At 40.5% G+C, this 26,011-nt stretch overlaps 2 protein-coding genes across 5 annotated transcripts; one reads left to right on the top strand and one right to left on the bottom strand.

Moving 5' to 3' along the window:
- Positions 1 to 137: 137 nt before the first annotated feature.
- On the bottom strand, positions 138 to 18,781 carry supt6h (SPT6 homolog, histone chaperone and transcription elongation factor). Of its 2 annotated transcripts, none has more exons than XM_042430727.1 (37): positions 18,668 to 18,781; positions 17,196 to 17,306; positions 16,932 to 17,105; positions 14,673 to 14,746; positions 14,346 to 14,526; positions 14,121 to 14,202; positions 13,660 to 13,915; positions 13,344 to 13,445; positions 13,106 to 13,219; positions 12,893 to 12,982; positions 12,503 to 12,645; positions 12,204 to 12,349; positions 11,953 to 12,060; positions 11,471 to 11,751; positions 11,194 to 11,348; positions 10,480 to 10,675; positions 10,242 to 10,381; positions 9,942 to 10,059; positions 9,746 to 9,822; positions 9,524 to 9,659; positions 9,253 to 9,390; positions 8,674 to 8,841; positions 8,438 to 8,565; positions 8,080 to 8,287; positions 7,624 to 7,771; positions 7,203 to 7,345; positions 6,950 to 7,090; positions 6,545 to 6,740; positions 6,258 to 6,403; positions 5,909 to 6,001; positions 5,660 to 5,773; positions 5,394 to 5,518; positions 4,834 to 4,946; positions 4,663 to 4,740; positions 4,379 to 4,557; positions 3,007 to 3,272; positions 138 to 2,191 (listed from the first exon to the last, which is right to left on the bottom strand). In XM_042430727.1, the coding sequence occupies exons 2-37, from the start codon at positions 17,293 to 17,295 to the stop codon at positions 1,999 to 2,001; spliced, it is 5,250 nt and encodes a 1,749-aa protein (XP_042286661.1). In that variant the 5' UTR covers positions 17,296 to 17,306; positions 18,668 to 18,781; the 3' UTR covers positions 138 to 1,998. The 2 variants fall into 2 exon arrangements, with proteins under 2 accessions (XP_042286661.1, XP_042286662.1); XM_042430728.1 differs by lacking the exon at positions 18,668 to 18,781 and adding an exon at positions 18,336 to 18,605.
- On the top strand, positions 18,732 to 23,029 carry sdf2 (stromal cell-derived factor 2). Of its 3 annotated transcripts, none has more exons than XM_042430731.1 (3): positions 18,732 to 18,810; positions 20,701 to 20,897; positions 21,635 to 23,029. In XM_042430731.1, the coding sequence occupies exons 1-3, from the start codon at positions 18,732 to 18,734 to the stop codon at positions 21,932 to 21,934; spliced, it is 576 nt and encodes a 191-aa protein (XP_042286665.1). In that variant the 3' UTR covers positions 21,935 to 23,029. The 3 variants fall into 3 exon arrangements, with proteins under 3 accessions (XP_042286665.1, XP_042286666.1, XP_042286663.1); XM_042430732.1 differs by having other exon boundaries at positions 18,772 to 18,844; XM_042430729.1 differs by lacking the exon at positions 18,732 to 18,810 and adding an exon at positions 18,871 to 19,336.
- The last annotated feature ends 2,982 nt before the right edge of the window (positions 23,030 to 26,011 follow it).

Here is a 26,011-nt window from a genome sequence, read left to right as displayed (position 1 = left end):
AAAATTCTTCACATTCTGTTCCCAGATAATCATATTTCTACCATGAAGAAAATCAAGAATGTAAACACCCACCCACTCACACACATCACATGTCCACGTTTGTTTCCCAAATTAGCATGAACAAGACTGAACAAAGGTTTAATATGAACACTTTTATTAAAGGGATCACAGGTAGAAAAGGTCATCAGCAGTGCCAGAGACATCATTTCTCTCTCTTATCACCAACTGCTGCTGACAACCAATCACAGTCTTGCTGAGAAAGATGCGATATATTAATCTGGCAAGAGGCGTAAAACCAAGTGAGTTTACTCTAAAACCATATTATTATATATAACAATATGCATATTATGATGGGACCATGATACTTTTGCACACTGCAAAATGAAGCACACCATTGAATACCAGCGCTGCTTGTTTGTACTGTGGCACAGAGGCACAACCAAAAAAAAAAAAAAAAAAAATGCAAGAGGGATGCAGAGTGGCCTAAAACTGGGGCACGACAATCACAAAAGATGTCTTTTTAACAATATATTCATTCTATTGAAATAACTGCGTGCAGTTGAGAATATTATACAGAGTTAGGAATATAAACACAGTGGATAGTCAGTTTGTTATAGTATTGTCTGCTTATAGTGTTACGGTTTATTGTAAAGTAATTAAAACTCATCCACTGAAACATCTTAATCTTCATAATCCTGTTTTTGTGAAGAAAAACACCTGTCCTGATAAGAAAACTGCATTTTTTTTTTTTTTTGGTGTTTGATCATCCCGTTGGATCTTGGACAAGTTGAAAGTGATACTGTCTGGGACTGAAATGCAGCAGCGGTGTACGAGATCACATCTTACAAGGTGGCGAACATGATAACTGGATGTCACAAGTTTTAGTAAACTTATAAAAATGACACTCCGACAAACTGCAATGAATGCTTGCTTGACACGGCGAGGTACGTCCACCTGGAAAACTTGTTGCTAAAATAAACTGCTTTAAAATGTGGACTAACTTCTTACTCACAGCCTCGCATGAATTCATACCAATTAACCAAAAACAACCACTGTTACCTTTGTGGGACACAACGTCCACACAGTATTTCCAGATAGAGTCAAACAATACATTAGAGACTATCTACAGAAGCCAAAATAGTCAGCTGATCATAATACAGCATGTGGTACAGACAACTAGTAACTCATGTGTGATAGAAACTCAAGCTGACGTAAAAGCTTCTCCTTGAATTAATTTTGCTTTTCAAATCAGCCTCATCCCTCACACTCAGCGTGTGTGTGTGTGTGTGTGTTCAATCACAGATGTGTTTGCTTTGACAGGATGTGAACAGCGGAGGCTTAAGATTCAAACAGAAAAAAAAAACACAAGTCTTTATTCATTCTGACGCATTCCATACAAAAATTCAATTTCCTGATTGGCTTGGCGAGGCGCTCTTTTGGCAACAGCTCGCAAAAACCCACCAACCATAAAAGGAGGAGAGGTGGGTTCTTGAGACTGTAACTGCGCCCTTCTGTCAAAACCATTCATGGATGAAACTAAAACAAATTGCTGAAATAAAGATAGCAGGACAGCTTGTCTGACAAAGTCTGTGTAGGTCCATATCCTATATTTAACTGCTGTCGGATATTTCAAGGTTTTTTTTGTTGTTTTTTTTTTCATTGTACTGACTTCCTGCGTGACATATACAGTGTTAGTCTGACTATACAAAATACTTTGCAGCCAGAGGAGTCGGCTGGAGGTGAGGAGGTGAAACATTTGGGATGAGAGGGTAGACAGGAGGAGACAAGAGGGAGGAAGGAGTTGAGATGAGCCATGATACCAGACTGATGAACTGGTGCTACAATATCAGGAAGTAGAGAGAACGTATGAGTGGAGTCAGCTGGATGGACTGTGGGAGAGACAAAGGGTGGAGGGTTGGGTGAGTTATCCAGATGAAGAAGCAGTACAAAGGATGGAGTTGGGTAGGGGGGGGTTGTATCGACGCCCCCCTCTATGTCCTATCGATCCATTTCATCCAGCAGGGGTGTGGCGTCGCCGGCGATGGACATCGGTGTGCTCTCGATCATGGGGCTGGGGGATGGTCGTGGCGTCATCCTCTGGGCTTTCTTCCGCCCCTCTGCTTCTTTCTCCTTCAGCCACTGCTCGGCCATCTTGCCCCAGTCCACTGCGGAGGAGTTGCTGCTGCTGGGCCTGCGGGGAAGGAGGACAGAAAGGGAGGTGTTTTTAGTCAAAGGACAGCGCATGAAAGGAAGCCAGGTTGAATGGCGGACTGGTGCTTAGCTTTAAAATGATGCAGATTGTGAGTTTAGCACCATCTAGAGGGGGAAAAATGGTCATTCAGTTGAAGTGGTTGAGGTGTGGACTTTCCTACAGTCAACACAGCTGAAGGCTCAATTGATATAGGCCACGCCCATTTGTATCTATACAACTTTTCTGCCATTTTGGATATTTTAGTTACTTCTTTTGGCACATATTTTATTAATGTTTATTACACTTGGTACATACCATATTTAGATGACCCTGAACGAACTTACATAACTCGTGAAAACATAATTCAATTGCAACCAATTTTGGGAATATTGTACATTCAGCCATATTGCACAAGTATGTAACATTTGATGCAATTCGGCCCACAGGGGGCGCTACAGTAAAAATATTACATGACATTTTAACAATTCTGTTGTCTTTGATGAAATGAATGATTATAAACATGTTCTCCCTGAGCATGTGCATGACATACTGAAGCCTGGCACCAATAGCTCCACCTTGTGCCCAGTTATTAAGCACTTTGTGTTTTGCCCAATGACTTATGAACTGTGAGGCAGAGACAAGAATTATGTGGTAGACACCTCCCCCCTGAGTGTTGACTTTTGATGGTGTTTCACCTCTAGGTGGCACTACAGTACAAATAAACTTTAAATGACTATGCTAGTGAAGCTCTATCAACACAGAATTTCACGAGGATGTGAATTTGTAACACTCACACACATTCAGCCTGTACTTACTTTGGCTGCTGCTGTGGCGTCCGTCCTCTGGATGAGGTGGATGAAGACGGTGTGCCAGAGGAGTGGCCGTGGTGACTGCTGTGGCCGTGATGGCTGTGGTGTGACGCGTGGCCTCCGTGCGGGTGGGCGTGTGCGTGAGAATGTGAGGACTGCGGGGTGGAGCCCGGGTACTGCGGCGTGCCCAGGGTCTGCTGGCTTGGTGTGGTGTAGGAGTAGCTGGGTGTCATCATGGGCGTCGCAATGGGCTGCTGAGGTGTGGCAAATACCTGCGGAGGTGGAGGTACAGCTCATGAACTGGGCTCAGTGAGTGGAGAAAATCCATGTCACTATATGTCACACTGTCACTACTTAAATAACAGTCAGGTGCCCAAACGAACATTGACACACGATTTGTTTAACTGTAATCGTTCCTCCTGTTCATACTGACCATTAGAAGATCCTTTCATAATGCACTTACAATGTAAGTGACGGGAGACTAAATCCACAGCCCTCCTTCCAAACCTATCTAAAAGTTTATCTGAAATTAATATGTGGCTTCAGCAGTCCAAATTAGTCAAATCAAGTCAAAATCTTTCAAAGTTACAATCTTTTTAGAGCCAAATTCCCTCTTTTTGTTATGATCCTTCCACTGCAGCTCAACAGGAAAACATTGTGACACAAAGAGGGAAATTTTTACACAAAAACAGGTGTAACTTTAGAAGATATCCACTTTATGTGACTCACTCGCACTGCTCAAGCCACATATTATCTTCAGATAAACATTTAGACATATTTTTGCTCAAAACGTGGACGGTGGGATTTTTGTCCCCCATCACTTACAATGTAAGCACATTTGGCGGGGATCTTCATATGAACAGAATGAGTACTTACAATGAGCAAAACCTGTTTTAATGTTCATTTGGGCACCTGGTTATATATTTTAAGAAAGACTTTCAACACTGTGAACCTATCATTTAAGCATTTTATATATTTCTGACTATAAATGAGTGCAAGTGTAAGGGAACTTCTGTAATGGTGTCAATTCAACTTTGAATAAAACTGCTTTAAAAAAGTGTGAGCCTGTTCGACTAAACAAATACATTTCTTCTTAAGAAAAACTAAGAACCGTATCATTAAAAACAACATAAAAAACAAATAACATCCTGTCTCATGTTGGAATTCTGTCCAAATTTTTGGGAAACGGAAAATATTAGATTCATGAATCTGCAGGACATGCCACCAGGGTATTGACAGTTTATAAAGACCTGAACCAAATGTTCTGTTCTGGTCTGTTAAGAGCCACAAACATTTCCTAAACTCAAAACAGCAACTTCAGGTTTCCTGCAACCTCTTTCCTTTCACAGTAGTTTTTAATTTTAAAAGCTGCACTCACATGATAAGCAGAGGAGCTCCCTCCTCCTCCTCCTGTGCTGCCACCGTAGCCGTACTGACTGGAGCCCCACTGTGCGGGGGTGGTGTTTGGGTTCTGGCCCTGGCCTGTGACTGCGGCGATGGCACTGAACATCTGAGAGGTCATGTTGCGTGGGAGGGCGTTGACAGCTCGTGTCAAGTCTGGGGAGGAAGGAATATATTAGGAGATACAAAAACATGTACTACAACTCTACTTGTACTGAAAATGTTGACTTGTGTTTGTGGAAGGAAGAGAGCGGGACTGACCTGCGATGTTGATATTGGCCGGGGTTGCGTTCAGGGATGCAGGTGTCCTTGTTCGGCTACTGTTGCTGGGTGTGATTCCTTTGACAGAGGAGAAAATGTTAGAAAATCACCCACTGTATATTTCAGCTGTTGTAAGATACGCTATAACCCACTGGTATACTGTTCTCATACCTGGAACGGGCTCTTGGTAATGGTCCTTAAACCAGCGGAATAGTCCGTTCACTGTAGGAAATATCTGTGAACGGTAACGGAAGCCATCTGGGGTGATGGTCACATATTCAATGCTGTTAAAAAAAAAAGAGAGAGACATGTTGACATTCAGATCTACAGGCATGTCAACTTTGCTGTCAATCAAACCAGTAACCATCTGATATAAATGTGTTGGCAGTGGAGCAGTTGTGTGGGAGAGTTGACAAGAATGGTGTGGTGTTGAGTAATTTGGCATGACAGCTCTGATATGACTCAGACAGATTTAGATTTGCAAATATGAGCTTCTGTAGCAGCTACGGACCTCTGCATGTTACCATATGTCACTGACATTTGTGAGCATTTACACCACTGAATAGCATCATCTGCTGCTTCTGTGGTTTACTGTAAATTTGAGGAAAAACCAACATGAACAAATACTTTCAGTGACAACAGTCCCACTTGTGTATTCCAATATTTTCCACCCGTGGCATCATTACGGCGAGTAAGCAGAAATCAGAGGAGACAAGAACATTTCTGCTCACCGTGGTTTTCCACGAGGCTGGTAGCCCAGTATGAACTTTCCAGGCAGATCCTTACATGCCGAAATAAAGTAAGGAATAAAAGTGGGCTTCTCCCTCTTCGTCTTGATCAATAACTCCTCCATTTTCTATTAAAGACAGAACAAGACAAAAGGGAATATGAGACATGCAACTAGTGGCAAAAACAGGTAGTGGTAAGATTATTATTCAAAGACTCCTAAATACTCTGAAATAATAAAATGATGCAAAGACAGAAAATCGGTATATACCTCCTTGCTTCCCCCATGACACTCCTGAAAGTACTTATGTCCCAGTAGATCTCGGGCAAATGACGCCATTGGCTGAATGTACCGAGCAGTGATTTCATCCAGATCTTCAAACTCCTGCAGAGAATGAAAGACAGTCTTTAAGAACATACAGCAGCCACAACAAAACTGATGCTTCATAATACATCTTGTCTTAGTTTGTTTAGGAAGCCAATTCTAAACAAAGAGGAGGAGGAGGAGGGAAAAGCTTACTTCACTATTGATCCAGAGAGTGTGCCCTAAGCTGAATGCATTCTCTTTGCCTTCTTCTCTCACATCCACGTGCTGGTAGATACCATCAGCCACCTACAAAACATCACACAGAATCAGACTGGAATACATTGTGTCAAACAAACTCTGTACGTCAAAGTTAAGTGACTGCATTATCTACATTAAAGTGCTCTCATATTGTGTTTATATTTAATCTCCTGTCATGCTACTGTTAAGTTTTGCCTTTTGTTACCCAGCGTCTTTTTTCTGTATCCATCCATTCATTCATTCAGTTGTATTTTTTTAATTTCACTCTTTACTGCCCATCTATAGCCCTCTTTCTGTTTCTTACTTTCCAGGTGACGGTGAGGTGGTTCTCTCCCTTGCTGCTGGGTCTGATAATCAAGTCTCCTTGGTCAAGGGTCTCCATCATCTTCTCTGCTTGGTTGAAACTGATATTGTGGAAGTTGGGGTGGGCGATCACACGTTTTATATATGCTGGAGAGACAGAGAGAACGCAAAGAGCAGACAAACAGAATAAGGACAGTGATGTTGTAGTAAAAACAAAGTATCAAGAGGAAAAAATCCCCAAAAAGCTATTTGGATTCAAACAACTATTAATCCTGTTCTTATACTAACGTGTCCGCTGTTGTTTCTTCTTGAGCTCTTCCTCATGTTTTTGGTCTTCCGACTCTGTGTCAAAGTCATAGTAGCTGTCCTTCGGGAGCTTCCACTCGTTGGCTTTGTCCATCAAATCTGAGGTGCGGCATGTGAGGTCCACACTGAATTTCTCAATGTCGATTTTCATAATGCGGCAGTGAACTGTCATGCCCACCTGAAGGAGGAGAGACAAAAAGAACAAACAAGTATTACACAGGTGCCACAATCGAAAGAAACAAGACAGGCAGGTCACAAATGCAACAATGAATCATATATCTATTGGGTTTGGATAGTGTAACTGGTTCTACCAGGAAACATTCAAATTTGAAGATTAAAAAAAGAAAAAGAAAAGCAAATCAAAGGATGACAACAACCATGTCTCACCTTCACCCTCTCCTCAGGGTGTTTGACCACTTTATCACTGAGAAACTTGGTGGGAATGAATCCCTGGACGCCGTTATCTAATCTGGACCGCACCCCAATAGCCTGACCGGGACACGAACCGCTGTCAAAGTGGTTCCACACCTATTACAGTGGACACAAAACAAGAAAAAAAAGACAACATTTTGATATCAGACTCTCAGCTGTTTTCTAATATTTGCGTGCCAAAAGAAGAAAAGTCAGGTGTCTCTGGTACCTCACTGAGTTCTGGGAAGTTGTCCTGCTGGCAGAAGGGACACTGCCACAGTCCCGTGGAGTCGTTACGGATAGCCTGGTCGTAGCTCTCTCCCTGAGGCCGCCGGTGAGCGATACCAGTTACTACACTGGTAATCAGCTTACCTGGAAATGCACAGTAAGAAAGCAAAATAAGGGATTAAAAACATCAACCATGTCAGTGTAAAAGTAAAAATAAAACTACATCAGAATATAGAGCTGCAGTTCTATTCAATTAGTGGTACTTCAAAAACATCAGTCCTTTTAAAAGGTCATGTGCTATTACTACAATATCAAGTGCTTAGGCTAAGTGCTGAGAGTTAGGAATTCAATATGTATTATTGATCTTTGATAAAGTTTAATTCAAGAGATAAATGTGTGTGCTTCAGTGCAGCGTGTCTTACCGATATAAAAGGTCTCTGGAGTCTCCTTGGTGAGCAGGTTGAACACTTCCTCAGTATTGGGGACTCTGTAGGGAACTCTAAGGTCTTTGTATCTGCAGCTCAGCTCTGCACGAATATCATACAAAGTAATTCCCTTGTTGCCATAACCCTACAGGAACAAAACAAAGAAGAAAACAAAAATTATGATAAAACCTGGGGAGAGGTGAGTGGATGTGAGAGATGGTTTAAGTTTCTTTTGGCTTCATTTGGTCAGGATGTACACAGTATTCTGCTGCCAAATTACTAAGATTTGTCATCACCTTGCAAAGCGAGATGTCTGAACAACCCTCTCAGTCTGACCAATTATAAACCAGAGCGACACACTCAAACAATTTTTTTCAGACTGTTATTTTGGCAGCAGAATGTATGACACATTTCTACAGTCAAAGCCACACACACACACACACACACACTGACCTGTCTCTCGAGCTCTTCGGCGAAAGCATCCAGGTCCAGATCTTTGAGACGCTCTGGATTTTCCAAGATCTCCTCCAGAGCTCCGGCTGGGTTGGCGTCTTCTGCCGACTCATCATACTCAAGGGCATCGACAGCCATCTTGCGAGCCCACTCGTAAGTCTCAGGGTGGACACGAGACCCATCCAGAACCTCAATGTAGGAGTCGGTACTGTGTGGAGGGTTAGAGAGAGGAAATAATGACGCTGATTAAAAATAACCTTGCAGAAGGCTAAATGGTAGATCACACTTAGAGAGAACAATGTAACATGATTATGCATGAAGACGAAGGACTAAGTACAAAACCCTGTTCTGTACAGACCTGTCTCCAAGTGATGCAGTGTCGATCTTGATGAAACCAGCACAGTTGATAAAAACCTTGGGCCCCATGTGACACATTGTGACGAGCTGGGTCCGGTTTTCCAGACGAGTGTTGTTCTGCTTCAGAATCTGCACAAATAAAAAGGACCATGACAGTTATGAAGTCATCAGATCAGACACAATAATCTCAGATATGAGCACTTAATGTCTGCAGCACAAATGCAAAACAAAACAAACCTTGAGCAGGTGGGAGCCCTTCCTGGGTCCCAAACCACAAACATACTGGACCAGGCTCTGAGTGTGAGGATGGGCGATGGCCTTGTTCACATCCACTCCGACTTCATTGACACGATTGATGAATTCACAGTAAAGAGCACAGAGCAGATCCTCCTTCACCACATGTTCCTGAGACAGAACGGAGAGGGAAAAAAAAAAGACACCGATGGTTTCACAAAGCTGTGCTGCAGTCGTCATGTTTCACTTGATATCTACAAAGTTTAGTTTTAATAGCAGTTATTGTTCAGAAGAGAAGGGAAGAGAAGTCGCGAGTCCCATTATCATCTCAATATTCACTGATTAGTTGATACATAATGTATCTGACCAGAATAGAATAGAATGAATAGATTGTTGAGTGGTGGACAAAAAAGAACTCCTTGGCCAAACCTGGAAGTGGCCAAAATTGTGATACAAAATACAACCGCCGAAAATCACATCCACCAAAATTTCTAATTCTATCATTAAACAAAAATAATTAATTTAGTTTTTAAGTGATGTCGTCGAAAATACAAACTTCCACCATTTTCTTCCATCTCTCACCTGCAGTGGGTGTAGTTTGAGGCAGAGAATGTCGTCGTCAGTGCTGCAGACCTGAGCGTACTCTATCAAGGGATCCTGGATCTTCCTGGCTATTGACACTGCCTGTCTCAACAAGGGAGGGTAATCCCTATAATCAACCTGCACAGAGAGACAGCAGAGGGTCAGGGGAAAGTGAGCAGTGGGAGGACTGAAAAATATATTGCTCTGCCACAGTCCAACAATGAAACCACTGATGTGGTATGGATAGTATGGCGAGGTATTAATTATTTACCTCAGACTTCTTGCTGTTCATGTACAGTGTGGCCAATTCATTGTCAACAAGTTCCACTCCCACAGCGGGCAGAGAGGACTCTTGCTCAAGCTCGCTGATAGTCCTCTTGATGTCCTCCATGATCATTTGCGCATCTCTGCACAAACATGGGCAATATTTAATTAGAAAGTTTATACCTGTATACATGAAGCTCTACAGCACAGAAAGGAATCAATTATTTACCTGTTTTCCCCAGCTACAGCTACCACATGAGGTTTCTTGCTGGACAGAAACTTCTTGAGATTTTCGATGTCGTTGGCCTGAGGATGACACACACAAATGAGTTATCATCTCAAAAATGCATCAAGTAACATGTTCTTCTAAAACAGAAAAAACAGCAGTTAACTGTATAGAAGTACAGTTGTTTCTTTGCTTGTACCTTCTTCTCTCTCTCATCTTCCCTGAAGGCATTCCTCCTCTTCATGAAGTAGGGCAGACGCAGGAAGTCCACCACCTCTCCTTCTCCGTTGATCAGAGCACAGAAAACTGGAGTATCTCTGTCAGAGCAAAGTTTGATGAAACGCTGATGTAACAACATAGTTTTTTTACTTACAAACATTGCTCAGTCTTATATGGTTACAATTCAAACATCTTTTTGGAAACAAACATACAGTATATCTCCAACACATAAGAGTGACTGATATATCTGGGAAAAAATGCAAATACTGTGGACACATACCTGCTGGGTGCATAGGCAACACCAAGCACCCGAATGCCTTTGCCCTGACTCTCATCCATCAGATCATCGTCTTCCTCAACCTGCTGATCTGGCCTGTAAGGAGCCACCTTAAGCCAGTTATACAACCGGCGACAGCAGGACTACAAGAAGAAATTGAGAACAACAGAGAGTTCATAATGGTTTCTAAGGTTAAAAACATACAAACGTTCACAGTTTAATGATTCTCATGCCAAATTACCCTGACAATGCTCTCTTTGGCCTCAGCGATCAGTTTGCTCTTGAGCTCTTTGGCCATCTGAGGGTAGAGGAACTGAGTGAGGGCTCGCTCTATGGCTAAGGTTCGCTGCCTGTTCCACTCTTGCACCTGGTGACTGAACTCGTCCCTGTAGTAAAACTGTTTGATCTCATCAAAGTATGTCTGGTCCCCAGCAAACCTGAAGAGAAGCAGAGGGAAGGCACAGAGACAGAAGCAGAGACAGAACATAGTGCCTTAGTATTACCAGAGTCATAATTCAAAAGCTCCATGCACTGCTGACAAGGATGTGGATAAAAAAAAAAAAAGCAGCGTCTTAAAATTTAAAGAAATTAAACTCAGGGGGCCTATCCTACTTCTCAACCCTCCTTTCCCCCCCGACATCCAAGCTAGGTTTCTGTACAGATGCTAAAAATGGCACAACAGTTAGTAACATCAGATCCTGTGCTTGGTCTGGCCAAGAGATGTGAGCAACAAAACAGAAATTATAAGACTTGGGGATATTTGTATATTTATGATTTGCCACATCTAGTTGATTTAAACTGACTTGATACATGTGTCTTAATCCTATGTCTGAATATAATCACAAAGTCTGGATTGCGGAGGTTCATCAAATGCAGATCTGGCAGAAGAACAACATAAAGCTACTGATCTTCCTCCATTTTAGGTTTTGGTCATCAGTGTCATCACTGTACTTACCCTTTGACCCCGATAAGATCTATACAGATGTCAATGGTAAGCAGTCCCTCGTCCTCTGCCAGACACATCTTCAAGAACTGATCCCCATTCAGCTCTTTTACAGCCTTGTTCTTCAGATACTTGAAGGAGTAGGCAAAATGAGCCTCATCTATCTCCTACAAGAAGTAATCAAATAGCACAGCAGGTTTAGGACAGTGTTCAGGAAACTTTTCTGTTTAGGATGAAATATCTTCAATTTTTTTGTTTCTCAAAAGTCATCAATGAAATGTGTCCGTACCTTTTTGCCCTTCTTGGTAGGCTTGATGTTGATCTTGGCCCTCTCTTGAAAGGTCTGTCGGAGAACATGTCTGACCAGAGGTTCTCGAGCAATCTGCATGGCCACCATGTACCTGGTCCCTTCCAGCACAGCCTCAGGAGTGCTGAACTGACTGCAGACGTAATCTTTGGCCAGTTCTACAGGCTCAGCTGGGAACTGCTCTGTCTCGTGACGCTGGTAACTGTCTCTCAGATTTTCTCCAAACTGCTCTGGAGTTAACCCAAACTTTTTAGCCAAGCCATCTGCAGTAAGGAAGAAAAAGATAAAGAAGTTAAAGTGCAGAGTTAACTTACTGTCCAGGGCTGCTTTCCACCTGACCTTGATGTGTTATTCTGTCCAAGCCATATAACTTATGCAGCTGGGATGTGTAAATATCCATTATATATACCAGAGGTACTGAAACACTGATGTTGTGTTGTGCAGGGTAAAAAAAAAAGACTAACCAAGTCCTACGCTCTGACAGATGCTGTACATATCCCTACGAGATGCCAGCTTCAGGTCAGGTCCTTTCTGTTCTTCTTCTTCTTCCACCTCCAATTCCTCCTCATCACCTAGGGGGGGAGCCCATCAGAATTAATCTTGTAGTAAATCATTTAAACAGGGCGAACACTTTTTTCAAATACAACACAAGAATTCTGGAGTATCCATCCATCATCATCTACAGAGCACGCCCATTGAGTAACTTCCATCTTACCATCCTCTGTCTCTTCTTTGATCTTCTTGAGCCTCTTCTTGCTGGCCTTCGCAGCATTCTGCATCTTGGGAATGTCTCGGCCATAGTAGAGCAGAAAGTGGTTGTACACATCGCCCAGCTCTTCGAGAGTCTGCACATCTTTCAGTCTACAGAAAATGAGAAAATGGGTTTAAATAGGACAGGTGTATAGCATTGTTTACTATATGTTAATGTCCTACAGTTATTCCCAGCAGTCACAACCAAATAGAGATGACGTGTAATCATTTCAGTCTCAGCCCTCCGGTGTCACAGAGACGTACCTCTCCATGTCAGCGGTGTCCAGAGGACGGATGCCATCAGCCAAAGGTTTGTCAGGGTCTGCAGAGATCTGCTCGAACTGGTAGGACTGCATCTTCTGAAACAGACGGGTCAGGTTCTGCTTCCGGGTCTTCAGTTGAGTCCACTGGTGAGTAAAGAATGAAAATGTTAAAGTCACAAAACCAGAACCAACATATGGGTGCCAGGTTGAAGAAAGAAATGTATTCTGCATGATTTAAAACAATGAAGAAGAATTTATTTAATTTTTCTTAGAACTTATAGAAGAATTTATTGAAGTGATTATTATAGGATTAGCTGTGAACCCAAAGGATTCACCCTTTCATAATGACTCCCAATGATGGCTTTCTGTGAAAAAACAACACCAACTATACCTTTTCATCCCACTGCCACACCTTCCACAGGTCATTGATGTTTAGCTCTGGCTCCACATATTCTTTTCTGTAGAAAGCTATGAATGGAACCTGAAAGAAAAAACATTGGATAAAATGGTTTGTTTACAACAGCAGCACATTTTGTATCCCGACAAGGTTAGCACTGAACGGAGGGAACAGATGATACATATGTGTAAGGTGAGCTCACTGTACCTCAAACTGTTGATTCCTCATGAAGTTGAGAGCCTCTTTGATCTTGGCAATTGTGCTGGGGCCTTTCCTGCTGAAGTTTGTGGTGGTCCCTCTGTCTAGATAATCTGTGCTCTCCTGTTTAGGACACAGAAAAAAAGGAAGATTCACAAAGTGATAAATAGGAGATAGATCTGACTAACAATCCAAGAAAGTTCTTTGTGTGTGCATTTTTCCTAAGTGTGAACAGCAAAGGTCGTACCTGCATGGAGATAGTAAGAGTGGAGAAGCCATGTCTGAAGATCCACTCTGCCTCCTCTTCCAGCTCATCATCCTCAGCAGGTTTAACAGGGATGGATCGTAACTAAAAGAGGGAGAAAGGAGTCAGAAAGACATTCACTCAAAAAGACAACACTAGGCAAACACAGAATAAGAGGCTTTCAAGACTTAACTGCTGATTCATAAACATGGTGAACATGGGGAAAAAAAAGTGATCATTATAAACCTATATGGCCCATATCAGAATGTAACAACAGTGAAAGCATCCAAAACACTGGAACAGATGAACAAACACACACCTGGAATCTCTCGGGCATGTCCGTGGAGCGGATCTCATTGTCTTGGTCAGTCATGTGACTACTTTCCAGCTCACTGGGCTCGTAGATCTCAAAGATGCTCTTCCTCCCTTGCCTCCTCTTTGTCTGTTTCTTGGGTCTGTCCCAGCCCTCTTCATCCTGGTCCTCTTCCTCCTCCTCACCCTGATCGTAGGCATCTGCGTCAAAGTCAGCAAAGTCGAAGTCGCCACCAAAAATCTCCTGGGCCTCTTGGAGGGCTCTGTGGGAGGATCAACAGTGATGAGAAGTAGCAAAGATTATGTATTTTCTTAATTCATGCTTGCCATTATCTGTTGTTTATCTCGTTGTTTGCTAAATATATCAGTATTTTGTATTGATGGATGTAGATGATACTTGATCCCAACTAGAACATTTAAGGCAGTAAGGAAAACAAAGGTGAAAACCAGTAAAAACAGGACACTCACGCGTCTGTGTATCCTGAGAATTTCTTGCCCCTCTTTTTAGTGATGGGTTGACCATCATCATCCACAATAAAATCGTCTATATCTGTGGAACAAAAGCACAAATTTTAAAACTAATCATCTGTATACCACATCAAGCATGAGACTAATTTACATTATTATTCTTTTATTTATCTGTTTTTTTAGATACTCGAACACAGATCTAAACATCCTTCATTCCTGCCGTACCTGACTCCTCGTCCTCTCCTTCTTCGTCGTCATCTGCTTGCTGGAGAGGCTCATCGGCAGCCTCTCCGTCATCCAGCTCGCCCTCTCCATCCGCATGGAAGATCTCATCTGCGATCAAGTCCTTCTCATCATCATCTTCTTCATCGTCGTCCAGTGTTTTCACACGGTCATATTTCTTCTTCTGTAATACATTGACAGATGTAGAATCAGCACTGCTCGCTTAGAATTTTTCAAGAGTACAAAAATGAAAACATGAAAACGTTGGAAGTTGAGCTCAATGTGAGAAGCTTAACTAGAGAGAAGATAGTAATGAGAAATGATTCTTACCCTCCGTTTTACTTTAACACCCAAGTTTTCCTCAATAAGGTCAAGATCATCATCATCCAGGTAGTCGTCATAATCTGCAAAGAGGATAAGTGTCAGCTAGAGCAGCCATTCTCAACCGGTGGGCCTCATAGCAGCATCCAGTAGACCACAGAGGCAGTGGGACTGCCAAGTGGTTAAATTATTTTTTTTTCCTCCTAATTAACAAAGCTTGTTATTTTTCTATCTAAATGTGCTCAAGAATTCACATAAATAAAAAACGTCAAATTAAAATGCATAATTTCAAGGACCACTTATGTTTGAATATCACGACACATCATCAGGAAGACACAAACTACCTGTTTTGCCGCTGTTAGCTAGCTAGCTAGCTAGCTTTCTCTGTGGATTCTGCTTCAGGAAACATGGCTCTATCCACTGTGTGGGAAAATGAACTGATGGAACTATCAGCAGACGGCAGCCTGAAGCTTCAGCTCACACAAGCTGACCCTGCTTCATTCTGGATACTGGCTGCCAGTCAATATCCCTCTCTGTCAAAACGGGTGATCAAATTTCTGTTTCCTTTCACCACCACCTATTTATGTGAGTCAGGGGTTTCCACTGTGACTGTCACAAAACCAACTGGAAGGAACAAACTGAAAGAAACTGTAAATGCTATTCTGCGGTTCAGCCTCTCACCCATCCCACCACCACTTGATCTCATCATTTCCCAGAAGAAAGCCCAAGTGTCTCACTGAGGGTAAGTAGAATATTTATTTTGGTCATTACAGCTGACAGTGGCATAACACATATTTACAGCACAGTTTATTTTTTCTCCTTTTTTTGCCATGTTATGTTTTTTTCAGAAGTGGGCTTCCAGCCATGAAAGCTATCATTCAAAAGCATACTAACAGTAGGTGTTTTTTTTCCTTCAGTGTTAAGAGTTGATTTTCTATCTGCCTCCAAATCTTACTCAAAGTATCAACAAAAGACTTCACTGACGTTTCATATACTGCATTTCAACCACTATAAAAATAGTGATTTTCTCCTCGATAAGATACACATGATAGTTTGTTGAAGAAATCAAATGCTGAAGTATAAGGCTGCGGAAAAAAAAAAATCCATTCAGATATGATTCACACCTTTACACCATGATGACTTAAAATCCATATTTTGCACCGATACGATGGGCAAAGCAAAAAATATGAAGGAAGATCATACACAACACCAGCAGAAATGTAACATTAAGCAGCACCTGCGTAAGTTAATGCAACCAATATGTGGGTGCATGTGGCTCCACAATATATGGAGCTGAAAGCAGATGAAGAAGAAGATTAGAAGTTATTTTACCTGCGCAACAGATGCCAGAAATTTGTTTTAGGTCTGTTCTGATTATTCAGAAATGTATTGTATCATGTCATGTATGTTCAGTTGTTGTACACTGTTGTTGATATGCAGTGCAAATATTATAGTGGATTTTAATGTTATGTCAGTGCAAACGTCGTGACAGTCAAATAGCAGGCGTTCAGTATCTGCCATTTACTGAAAACACTGCTAAAACATAAAATGATGTTGTGCAACTGACTGAACAAAGAGATTCTGAATAAATCAGGCACATGTTTTTACAGACGACTGAAGGGCTGAGAGTAGAAAGCAACATGAAGCAATCATTTCTAAGGGCCATTAAATAACCAAGTACACAGAATCTTAGAAGTACACAGTTTTCTGATCACTGTCAATTCTGATGACCTCTGTGTTTGCAAGATTTTTTTCTCTCATTCATAGAAACCACTATAACCACTATAGCTTCCTGTGTCATGCAATGGTTAAAATCAGTGCTTACCTCATACTGATTTACCAAGTTAAACGAACATGAATATATTATTTATTGAAGTGATGAGGTAAGAGAGCACTAAAACTGTCAATCAAGACGGGTTTGACTCAACAAACCCAGGTAACATTCAGCAATAGAGTAAGAGACTTCTGTGGTGTTTTTAGCTTTTTCAACACTAAAGCCCCAATATTATTTACAAGTATCGTAATAATAGACCTTTCACAAAGACAATTAACAATGTTGATGTTTTTTTGTCATTGAGGGGCTGATGGGAGCTCAGAGAAGAATGTGACCCCATATGATTGAACTGCAACAGGCCAAAGCAGCAACAGATATAGAAAGGTTCCTGGCCAGCATGACCTTTATGTTCAGGACTTCTTTTAACTAAGTCCAACCTGCAACAATACGCTGTATAATGATTGCAACTCTTTAAAAACATCAAATGAACTTACTGCGCTTTTTACGTCGGTGCCTAACTTCCTCTTCCGAGTCACTGCCCGCTGGACTTGCATTCTTTTCGGGTTCTTCCTCTTCCTCCTCCTCCTCCTCCACGTCTCCATCATCGATCAGTCCACGTAAATTGCCTCGCTCATCCTGGTCCTCTGTGTTATCTTCTTCCTCTTCATCTGTTGGCAAATGACAGATGAGTGGTCCACACCATCATACAACCCCCACCTCTGAAACACAAACCCAGAACCAAACAATTCAAATCTTACCGTCATCCTCCATAAACCTCTGGGTTTTCTTGGGCTTTAGGTCTTTCTCTTCAAACTCCTCCTCTGACTCCTCAGCCTCGCTCTCAATGAAGTCTGACATGATTGCAGTTCCTGCAGAGGAGTGCACAATGCTGTTAGCAAACTCTCTAAGAATCAGCCGAGTATTACTTTGTACTCAAAGGCTAGTCACAAATATAAAAGCCAAACACACAATAAATCATGATATATTTTATAACATTGTGCTGTAACTGCCATTACACCCCTTAACATCCAGTTTCCTTTCATTTAACCTTTAAGAAGCTTCAAGGTTGGACAATCATCTTATTTCAAACTGATAGTATTACATATATATTCTCCATAGATGTTGACAATGAGTGATATATTCAAACCCAAGACTTCTTTATGGCTACACCTTTCCATCAAATAGAAATATTCTGGATGTCTTGTGCATTATTTTGTGCATGTCTGAACAGAATTCAACAGGACTCATTTTGTATCTTTGTAAACTTTTGGGTTTCCTCCGGAATTTAAAATAAGGTTGTATGGGTTTTTACAGACTCCAGGTCTGCCATGCCTGTCTGTACGAATATGTACAATCTGTCATCTATGATGGATAATATTTACTCAACGTGATACTGTTTTTTCAAACAACTTGATCATTACAGTGATATTTTAATTTGAGGTGAACACATTACAAATGAAAGCTAACAATACGTTTCTTGGCATATTCGCTTAATTGTTTAGCGTTAATGCTTATTGTTCTTGGCAGACAACGTTAAACCTATTAAATTATAATTAACAACGCTTATTGTTCACATTTGTATTCGACCTGGTGATGGTTTTACACGCTGGCAGTGGTGTTATATGCCAGTAAATTACAAAAAAAACTAGAATAACCTGGCAGGACAGTGTTTTTTTTTTTTTAAAAAAAAAGCAACACCTTAAGATGTCGCAATGCGCACACACACAACATCGACAAAGATGACAGGCGATTACTTAATCTTGCTAACGGTGGCTTACATTATCCATATTACTCCTTTAACATTAGATTAGCTGATGAGCGACACACCATGATGTTATATTGGAAATTACAATAACCAACGTTGGTTATCGTCAACCACCGACTAGGCTGTTACTCACGTTAGCTTGCATGCAGCATTTTACCTAGCAGGTTAGCCGGTGTTCAAATTTCACGTCGCCTCTCTGAACAATAGTGTCCGTAACAATACAACAGCAGACAATACAAGAAGAAACGAACTCAATTCATAATCACAGAAATAAACCAAGGCCTCTAATGAGCCAACTTCGCAGTCTACCGTTATCTTACTCAAAGCTTTCGTACATCTATCACAGCGCGTTAGCTTAGCATTAGCTGCAACGACAACAACAGCTAACTGTATTCGCCAGTTAACGGCCGTTTGCTAAGCAACGCAACAATAAGATCGCAAAGGACCGTGTGAAATTGGACTTACACGTCTCACTGCGGTGGTATAGTCCGTATATATTTACAGTGTTAATGGGGTTGTGTTGTGTTTAATGTGTCGGGGAGCTGTTGTACTTGTAAAAATGGCCGAGAATGAGCGGCGTGATGACAATTCCGGGATGCGGCGAGAGAGTGAGAGGAACTTCCATCCTTTTCTTTGAGCGCGGTAACACCCCCTGCTGGTTGTTACCATAACAACATATAACAAAACACATAGATAAGACTGCACAATTTAGCCACTGGTAATATTTAATAGAGATACTGTCATATTATCACAAAAAATAGAAATAAACCACAGCGACGCCAAATAAACCCCAAAATAAACCAATACATAGTCGGATCCCTGCAGTGACCACTCCGCGCCGCTAGAGGCACTGTTCGTGTGGCTTCACGTTGGCATACTGTACCGCTTTACTGACGTAGCGAAAAATAATACAAATCTGAGAGAGGCAGCTCGGTTTTGTAGTAGGAATGGGTCACTTAAACGGCGCTGTTCTGCCACGCTTTGCACTTTCCACCTTTTTATTATTGTTATCCTGTATATTTGGGCTGTCAGCCGGTACGGAGCTGAGTTTTGTGACATGCGGGTCAGTTATTAAACTGTTAAATATAAAGCACAATGTGAGACTACACTCGCACGACGTACGCTACGGGTCCGGTGAGTTGTTTTTTTGTTGTCATTAACAGATTATTTACACTAATAAATAGTTGCATCGTGTTATTCACTAACTTCATCTACCCTCGTCGATCTGTAATGATAATTGTGTTGAGCGATGAGAAATTAGAAATGACTGATTTCTATCCACAAAGGTTAACTGAGTTGGTGTCAAGCTGACATATAATTCATGTCGACTCCATTGTGTGTACAATTTCACAATGATGATTGTAAATGGTGATATTTACAAAGCAAATATCTACTCAAGTGATGAAACAAATAGACATTATATGAAAAACCACTGGTTTTCCTTCAAAAAGTATATCCATTTTTTGTTTATCAGCCTAGATAACAAAGTACCCACTTCAAATTCACAAAGATTCAAACCTGAATCTTAATGGTTAGTCTTTACCTTCCAATACATCTTTCACTTATCATTTCTTGTTGAGTTGACACTAAGATAAGGGCGACATAAGGGTATGTTTATTATATATATTTACGTCTTTTTATTTCTTTTTATGATGTGTATTGGTTGTGTTGACTACTGTTTGCAAATTGTCCCTTGGGGACAATAAAAACTATCCACTCCAATCCAACATTGAATCACACACAACTACAAAATGTCAGGTTATTACAATATAAAGTCGAAGAGTTATTTTGATTGTGGTCCTTTAAGGTAACTAAATTATAATCAATAAAATCCCTCCAATCAAACAGCAGAAACTGTATTATAAAAATTTCAAACAAGTTATAACTACAATGATATGCTTACACTAATAAGTTTACTGCAAGCCATGTTTTAACCATTATTATTATTATTATTATTATTATTATTATTATTATTATTATTATTATTATTATTATTTTTATTTTTTTTATTATGTTTATATCCAATTTTTATGCAAAGGTAAGGTAAAAGAACATGAATGGTATTAAATCTAGGCAAGCATGAGGCAGCCACATTGGCTCTCGTATTGAAGCCCCCCCATCCTTACAAAGGTGGTCTTGGAGATACTGAGATACTCAGGGGCTTTGTTGTTATAAATATCATGCCTGAGGAATATCAGACTCAAGCCTTCAAAGATAACCACCCAAGCTGTTGAGATTGCTGTTTGCCAACATGAGCCCTTGGGTTCAAAGTTAAACCCAACACAACTCTGATTAACTTAACTCTTCAAGTGTTTTTCACATCCTCAAATCATGATCAAAACAAGAAGATTGACAATTTTCTTCATCAATTTGAATAGATTATGTAGCCAAAAACCTAGTTTTGTTGTTTACTTTCCCCAGTGTTTGTTCACTTAGAGTGTCTCTATAACAGTCTTCTGCTCAATGTTTGTGTTTGTGTGTGTGTGTGTGTGTGACAGGTAGCGGGCAGCAATCTGTAACAGGAGTGACTGCAGTGGAAGACAGTAACAGCTACTGGAGTGTTCGTGGGACAAGTGACACCTTGTGCCATCGGGGTACCCCAGTCAAGTGTGGGCAGACAATCCGTCTCACTCATGTCAACACAGGCCGTAACCTGCACAGCCACTACTTTGCCTCCCCGCTCTCCTCTAATCAGGTGGGTGGTGTGAAAAACATATGGAGAAAGAGGAGACATTTGGTGTTATGAGAAGGATTATCCACACAGCTCCCTGCAGAGATTGGCAAAGGATGTTGTTAGAGTCTGAACGATGGTTTTGACATTTCCAGCCTAATTTAAATAAGCTGATTATGAGAATGTTTGTGATATGTCTGATAATTCACTCCTACCCTGCCAAGTAACAGACGCTGTAAGATTAAATTCAATGTAGTCAGAGATGTAAAATACCAAGTGCTTTTAGTGCAGATTCCAGGGGAACAGCACCGGAGTATACTGGAAGTGAAACCCAGAACAACATTTAGAAGTGGACCTGAGCTGACAGCAGCGTTTACACTTCAACAGACATACCAAACACTCTGGGAAACAAATCTCAGTTCAGCAAAAGCCTCTCCAATTTTTAGGAAGTATGAACACTGTCTATCGAAAGTGTAACAGGGTTGAACGATTTGTAACATGAGATGACAGACATTTCTCAACTATCAGACATTTTGCCATACTGTTTATACTAAGGTAGGTATTCCTGTAACATCTTGGGGTGTATTAGATCATTGTGGACAATATTGCAAATCAACAAACACGTCTGCTTTATGAGACATTTTGATTTACGGGATTGTTGCATCAATGGTGTTGAAGTTCCTCTTTTGCTTCACAAAAGCAAGGCACCTCCTCCCCTCCTCTCTATCTTGTCTTCTAATCTCTTTCTCACTTGTTGACAGGAGGTGAGTGCATTCGGTGAAGAGGGGGAAGGGGACCACCTGGACGAGTGGACAGTTCAGTGCGGGGGATCCGTATGGAAGCGCGAGGAGGCCGTCCACTTTCGTCACAAGGCCACTGACGCATTACTGGCCGTGACAGGGGAGCAGTATGGACGGCCGATCCATGGTCAGAGAGAAGTTCACGCCATGTCGAACCCCAGCCAGCACAGCCTGTGGAAGGCCATGGAGGGCATCTTCATGAAGCCCAGCGAGAGCCCGGCAGGGAGCCGAGACTACAGTCACTCACACACAGAGTTCTGAGCTTCACGTTTCTTCTCTGCTTCTGTCTCTTCCCATTTTCCTCCCTGTCTACCTCTGTTTTCCTACCTCTGTCTCAAATTACATCTGCACCAGCAGCCTTCAAATCTGTCTCTTACCCCACTTTTCTTCTCGCATTTTTCTCTCATAAACCTTTGTCTGTCATCTTTTGAGGACAAAGTCTATCATGGATCAGAGTACAACTACTTCATTTTATCAATCATTATCAACTTCAAACAGTCATTGTGTTTTAAATTTAATGTTAACAGACAAAATATCTGTGGACATTAATTTGGAAACACTATCGCATCCTTGAAGTTTCAGCAGCTGCAATACTTGAATAGTACTGTAGTTTGCCTTGACAGGTACAAGAAGAAGTAAAGTTACTATAAAAGCTGTTTGACTGTATAAAGACTCATCTTTATTATAGTCTGTGACACTTTACATCTAAGAAGAGGTGCTCCTCTCAGCTGTTATTTATTGTTGAATAACTTCCATCAGCAGTCACACTACAACACAGAAGGCAGCACAGTTTTTGCAGATCAGTACATTTAAGTCAACAAGGGAGTTTTGTGTTTTGTTGGACTCAATCGAAAATGCATTGTTACACGTGTGCCTTTATCCTGTTTTAAAATGTAGTAGGTGTTTACATTGTGGAGCCTTTTAAACTTTTGGAAACAAGAATTTTATTGTGTTTTTACAGTATTTGTAAGCCATATTATACTCAGACAGCGGAGGAACAGTGTTAATTTCTCTTTTTTTTTTCTTTAAGTCAGATTCAGTATTGTTATAAATTATTCCTACTCTAACTGACATGAGAGAATAATCAGTCTTGTATGTGGAGGATCTGTTTAGCCTGAATAAACACCCTTTTAGCAGACATGGTTCTTCTACAACCGTGACTAAGCAGAAATCCACATGCCTTATTTGAATTTACATCATTGAACTGGATTCTTGTTGTCATTGTTTGATCAGTTTCCAGGTGTTTTACATTCATGCTGTCTCTGCATGCTTACATGTTGGATTAACTCTATTCAAGAGGTTCATATGAGCAACAAAACTGCAATAAATACCTCATAATAAATAGATTTTTATGCATATCAGTATCAGTGTGACTTCTTTATTGGATTTTCAATTTTTGCATTTGGTCACCATGACAGTTGAAATGATCTGACTATTCTTCACATGTGGTCCTTTCTGCATGATAAATTCATATTTTCTGTCTCTCCTGATTACTGATTACTACATAAATAACTCACTGACATGCATTATGAGATAAAAGCTAAATAATACTCAACTACAATATAGACAGTAGCTATTTCTTTCTTACATGTGCCCTTTTACTTGATCATTCAGTTAAGCAGGTTGTAAAGCCCAACCTTGCACCTTTGCCATTACTTATTGCATCAAGGGAAATAGAGTTTTATGCAGATTTCAATGGCGGGAGGTTAACTTTTGTGTGCACATCTGTCACAAGGTTTCTCCACTCAATGCATTTATGTTTGCAGTGCTCCATGACCTGTGTGTATTGTGTGAGGATAATATCAGAGCAGTGAGTTTTCTGGTTTTGAAGAGTCTGCTCTTCTGACTCACAGCTCCTTTCTGTGTGCTCTGGCACCTGCATGGGGAAATGTAGTGAAGGGCGCTCTGTGGAACCACTGCATGTTGTCATTCTATATTTAAAGTTGGTATTTAAAATGACACTGAAACGATGATAACAAGTAAAGCAACAAGCCTACTTTATATTACTATTAGTAACAGTCAGTGACTCACCAGCTTAGTATGAGTCAAAAGTTATATGTAATTTAGGTCCATTATTAAAGAACGTTTCACCGTTCTTCCAAGTAATAATTTCATACTCTATTCATACCGGTGACATTTGGACGTTTTTTTTGTACTCCAAAGTATCCCAAGGCACAAACATCTTTCACAAGTAAACACAGATGCCTTATGTTTCTATCAAAACAAGGTTTTATTGCATAAACATATATGGATATATTTTTTTTTTTAGATTAAACAGATTAAATTTGCTATTTGCATTTTTAAATATCCATTCAGTTGGTAACTATTGCTGTTTTCTTTCTCCTTTTCTAAGCAGCATGCCAAGGTTGTATTACATATCTGTGTTTAGTTTTTATCTCTATACAATCTACAAGGTAAAAACATGTTTTGGTAAAAACAAATCTCAAAAGCAACTTTCAAAAACATGAAATTCATGAACTGATTCTGTCTTGCCAGAGATGTACAGTATAACCATGTAAACTTCAAAAGTGTCGATAAAAGGTCTTTCAAACGAGTTTCCCCTTACACAGCCATGCAAGGATGTCTGAGTGGCACAATTATTAGATAGTTGTTAAGATAAAATGGTCTATGCTGGTTTCAAAAGGACCAAGATGCTAATAGACAAAGGTGGAAACATGGTCCATTAGTCAAATGTGAATGTGCTGAGAAAATCAAAGACATAAACTGACTTACAAGGAGAAGTGTAGCTTACATTATACAGCAGTTTATACAGGACAATGAGGCAGTGAGAACGTACCATAAAAACCTAATGTGACTAGAACACACAATATATTGTATTCAGTGTCAATTTTAACCGTCCACAGTGAGGCCTACAGACTCTACCTTAGATGAGATGAAACAGAGATGATGATGATGATGTGACCTTGTATTTGCATATTTATGAAAATGCCCTCTCCTGCACTCTGATTTGATTAATAGCTGGTAGAAACTAGAAAAAATGGCTATTACAGTATAAATTGGAAATTCAAATATGTGACAGTAGTACATACATACCTACATGTAAACCAAGGCTGTGCCACCACAAAGAAAGATTAAATGGATTTCCCTGCCTTTCAAAGACATGAAAATCTAAACAACAACATGCATACTGATTTACAGTATAATACATTTTTGCTGTAATTCTTGATCTTACAAAGCTATTTTTTATCTGAAAAGAAAGCCCTCTCCCCTCTTGCCTTCTTCATATTTTGTCTAACCTGGACATCATATAAACCTACACGGTTGGTTTGATTGAAATATCATGTATTCATCCACCCTGGCGAGAGACTTGAGAACAAATAATTGCTCCAAAGTATTAATGGGAACAAATCAGTCTCTGATCCTATAATGTCCAAGGGGAGCACCGTGCACTTTAGGAATTCACTGTTGCCATTATGGCATGTAGTGTTGCAATCAGTAGTAATGAACAGACACAAGTCTATCACCAAGATAGCATCTACTGTACATAGGGCTGGGTGATTTGATTGAAATATATTAGTAAATAAAAATATTTTTATGATATTGATTAGTAAAATAATCAGACTGTTGACTGCGATGTAATGTGTTCCACTGTTATGCATTACATCAGAAAAAGCTCATTAAATGTGTCAAAAACTTAATCTCAGATAATCTTAGCTTGAATGAAATTTTGCTTGGAATCGCTCACTTGGATAACAGTGTTTTGTAAAATAACAAGAAATTAATATATCATTATGATAATTACATTAGATAAACAATGACATTTCATTATCGCCCAGCCCTACATCCACATAAAAAAAACATTTTAATCTTCAAATTTAATCTCTGTCATCACTGGGATGTTCAACCTTGAGCGGCTCCATTATAAAAGAAGAGGAGGGTGATTGTAAACCTCCTACAAGGTCGTTCTCAAACTTTTTTCATTCCAGTGAGCTTTATAAAATTGTAGTGCTAACAGGTTTGAATCATAAAACATAGCTATGACCCCAGAAACGACCCCGAGTACTGCAGCAGTTACTTTCAGTTTTCACAACCAATCCTGAGCTGTACTGTACACTGGTGCAGGCGGCAAAACCAATTTGGGTTGTGGGGAAAAAAATGTTCTTGGTCTCCGCCTTTAAAATGTTCACCAATACAGACCAAACTGCCCTTGTGACATTGACACAACACACAGCAAAGATTAAATTCAGCGGTGTTGCTCTTCACTTCTGAACACCTTGTAAACATGGTTGTTCACACACTTAGCTGCAGTTCTCATTTAAACCACTAGAATGCAACCTTTTCTAAGAGAACAGCTGTACCAACAGTGTGTCACAGCTC

The sequence above is a fragment of the Thunnus maccoyii genome, chromosome 13 (genome assembly GCF_910596095.1).
Source record: "Thunnus maccoyii chromosome 13, fThuMac1.1, whole genome shotgun sequence".
Classification (NCBI taxonomy): domain Eukaryota; kingdom Metazoa; phylum Chordata; class Actinopteri; order Scombriformes; family Scombridae; genus Thunnus; species Thunnus maccoyii.
Note: the sequence above shows the minus strand (reverse complement) of the source record. Positions and strands in the feature narration are given on the sequence as shown.

Excerpts from the sequence above, each read along its gene's own strand:
- supt6h (XM_042430727.1), bottom strand. The coding sequence starts at position 17,295 with ATGTCAGACTTCATTGAGAGCGAGGCTGAGGAGTCAGAGGAGGAGTTT. Across the intron at positions 12,350-12,502 it reads GACACCGCTGACATGGAGAG|ACTGAAAGATGTGCAGACTC; the intron begins GTACGTCTCTGT and ends CATTTTCTGTAG. Across the intron at positions 11,752-11,952 it reads CTGTCAGAGCGTAGGACTTG|ATGGCTTGGCTAAAAAGTTT; the intron begins GTTAGTCTTTTT and ends TCCTTACTGCAG.
- sdf2 (XM_042430729.1), top strand. The coding sequence starts at position 19,150 with ATGGGTCACTTAAACGGCGCTGTTCTGCCACGCTTTGCACTTTCCACC. Across the intron at positions 19,337-20,700 it reads CGACGTACGCTACGGGTCCG|GTAGCGGGCAGCAATCTGTA; the intron begins GTGAGTTGTTTT and ends TGTGTGTGACAG. Across the intron at positions 20,898-21,634 it reads CCCCGCTCTCCTCTAATCAG|GAGGTGAGTGCATTCGGTGA; the intron begins GTGGGTGGTGTG and ends ACTTGTTGACAG.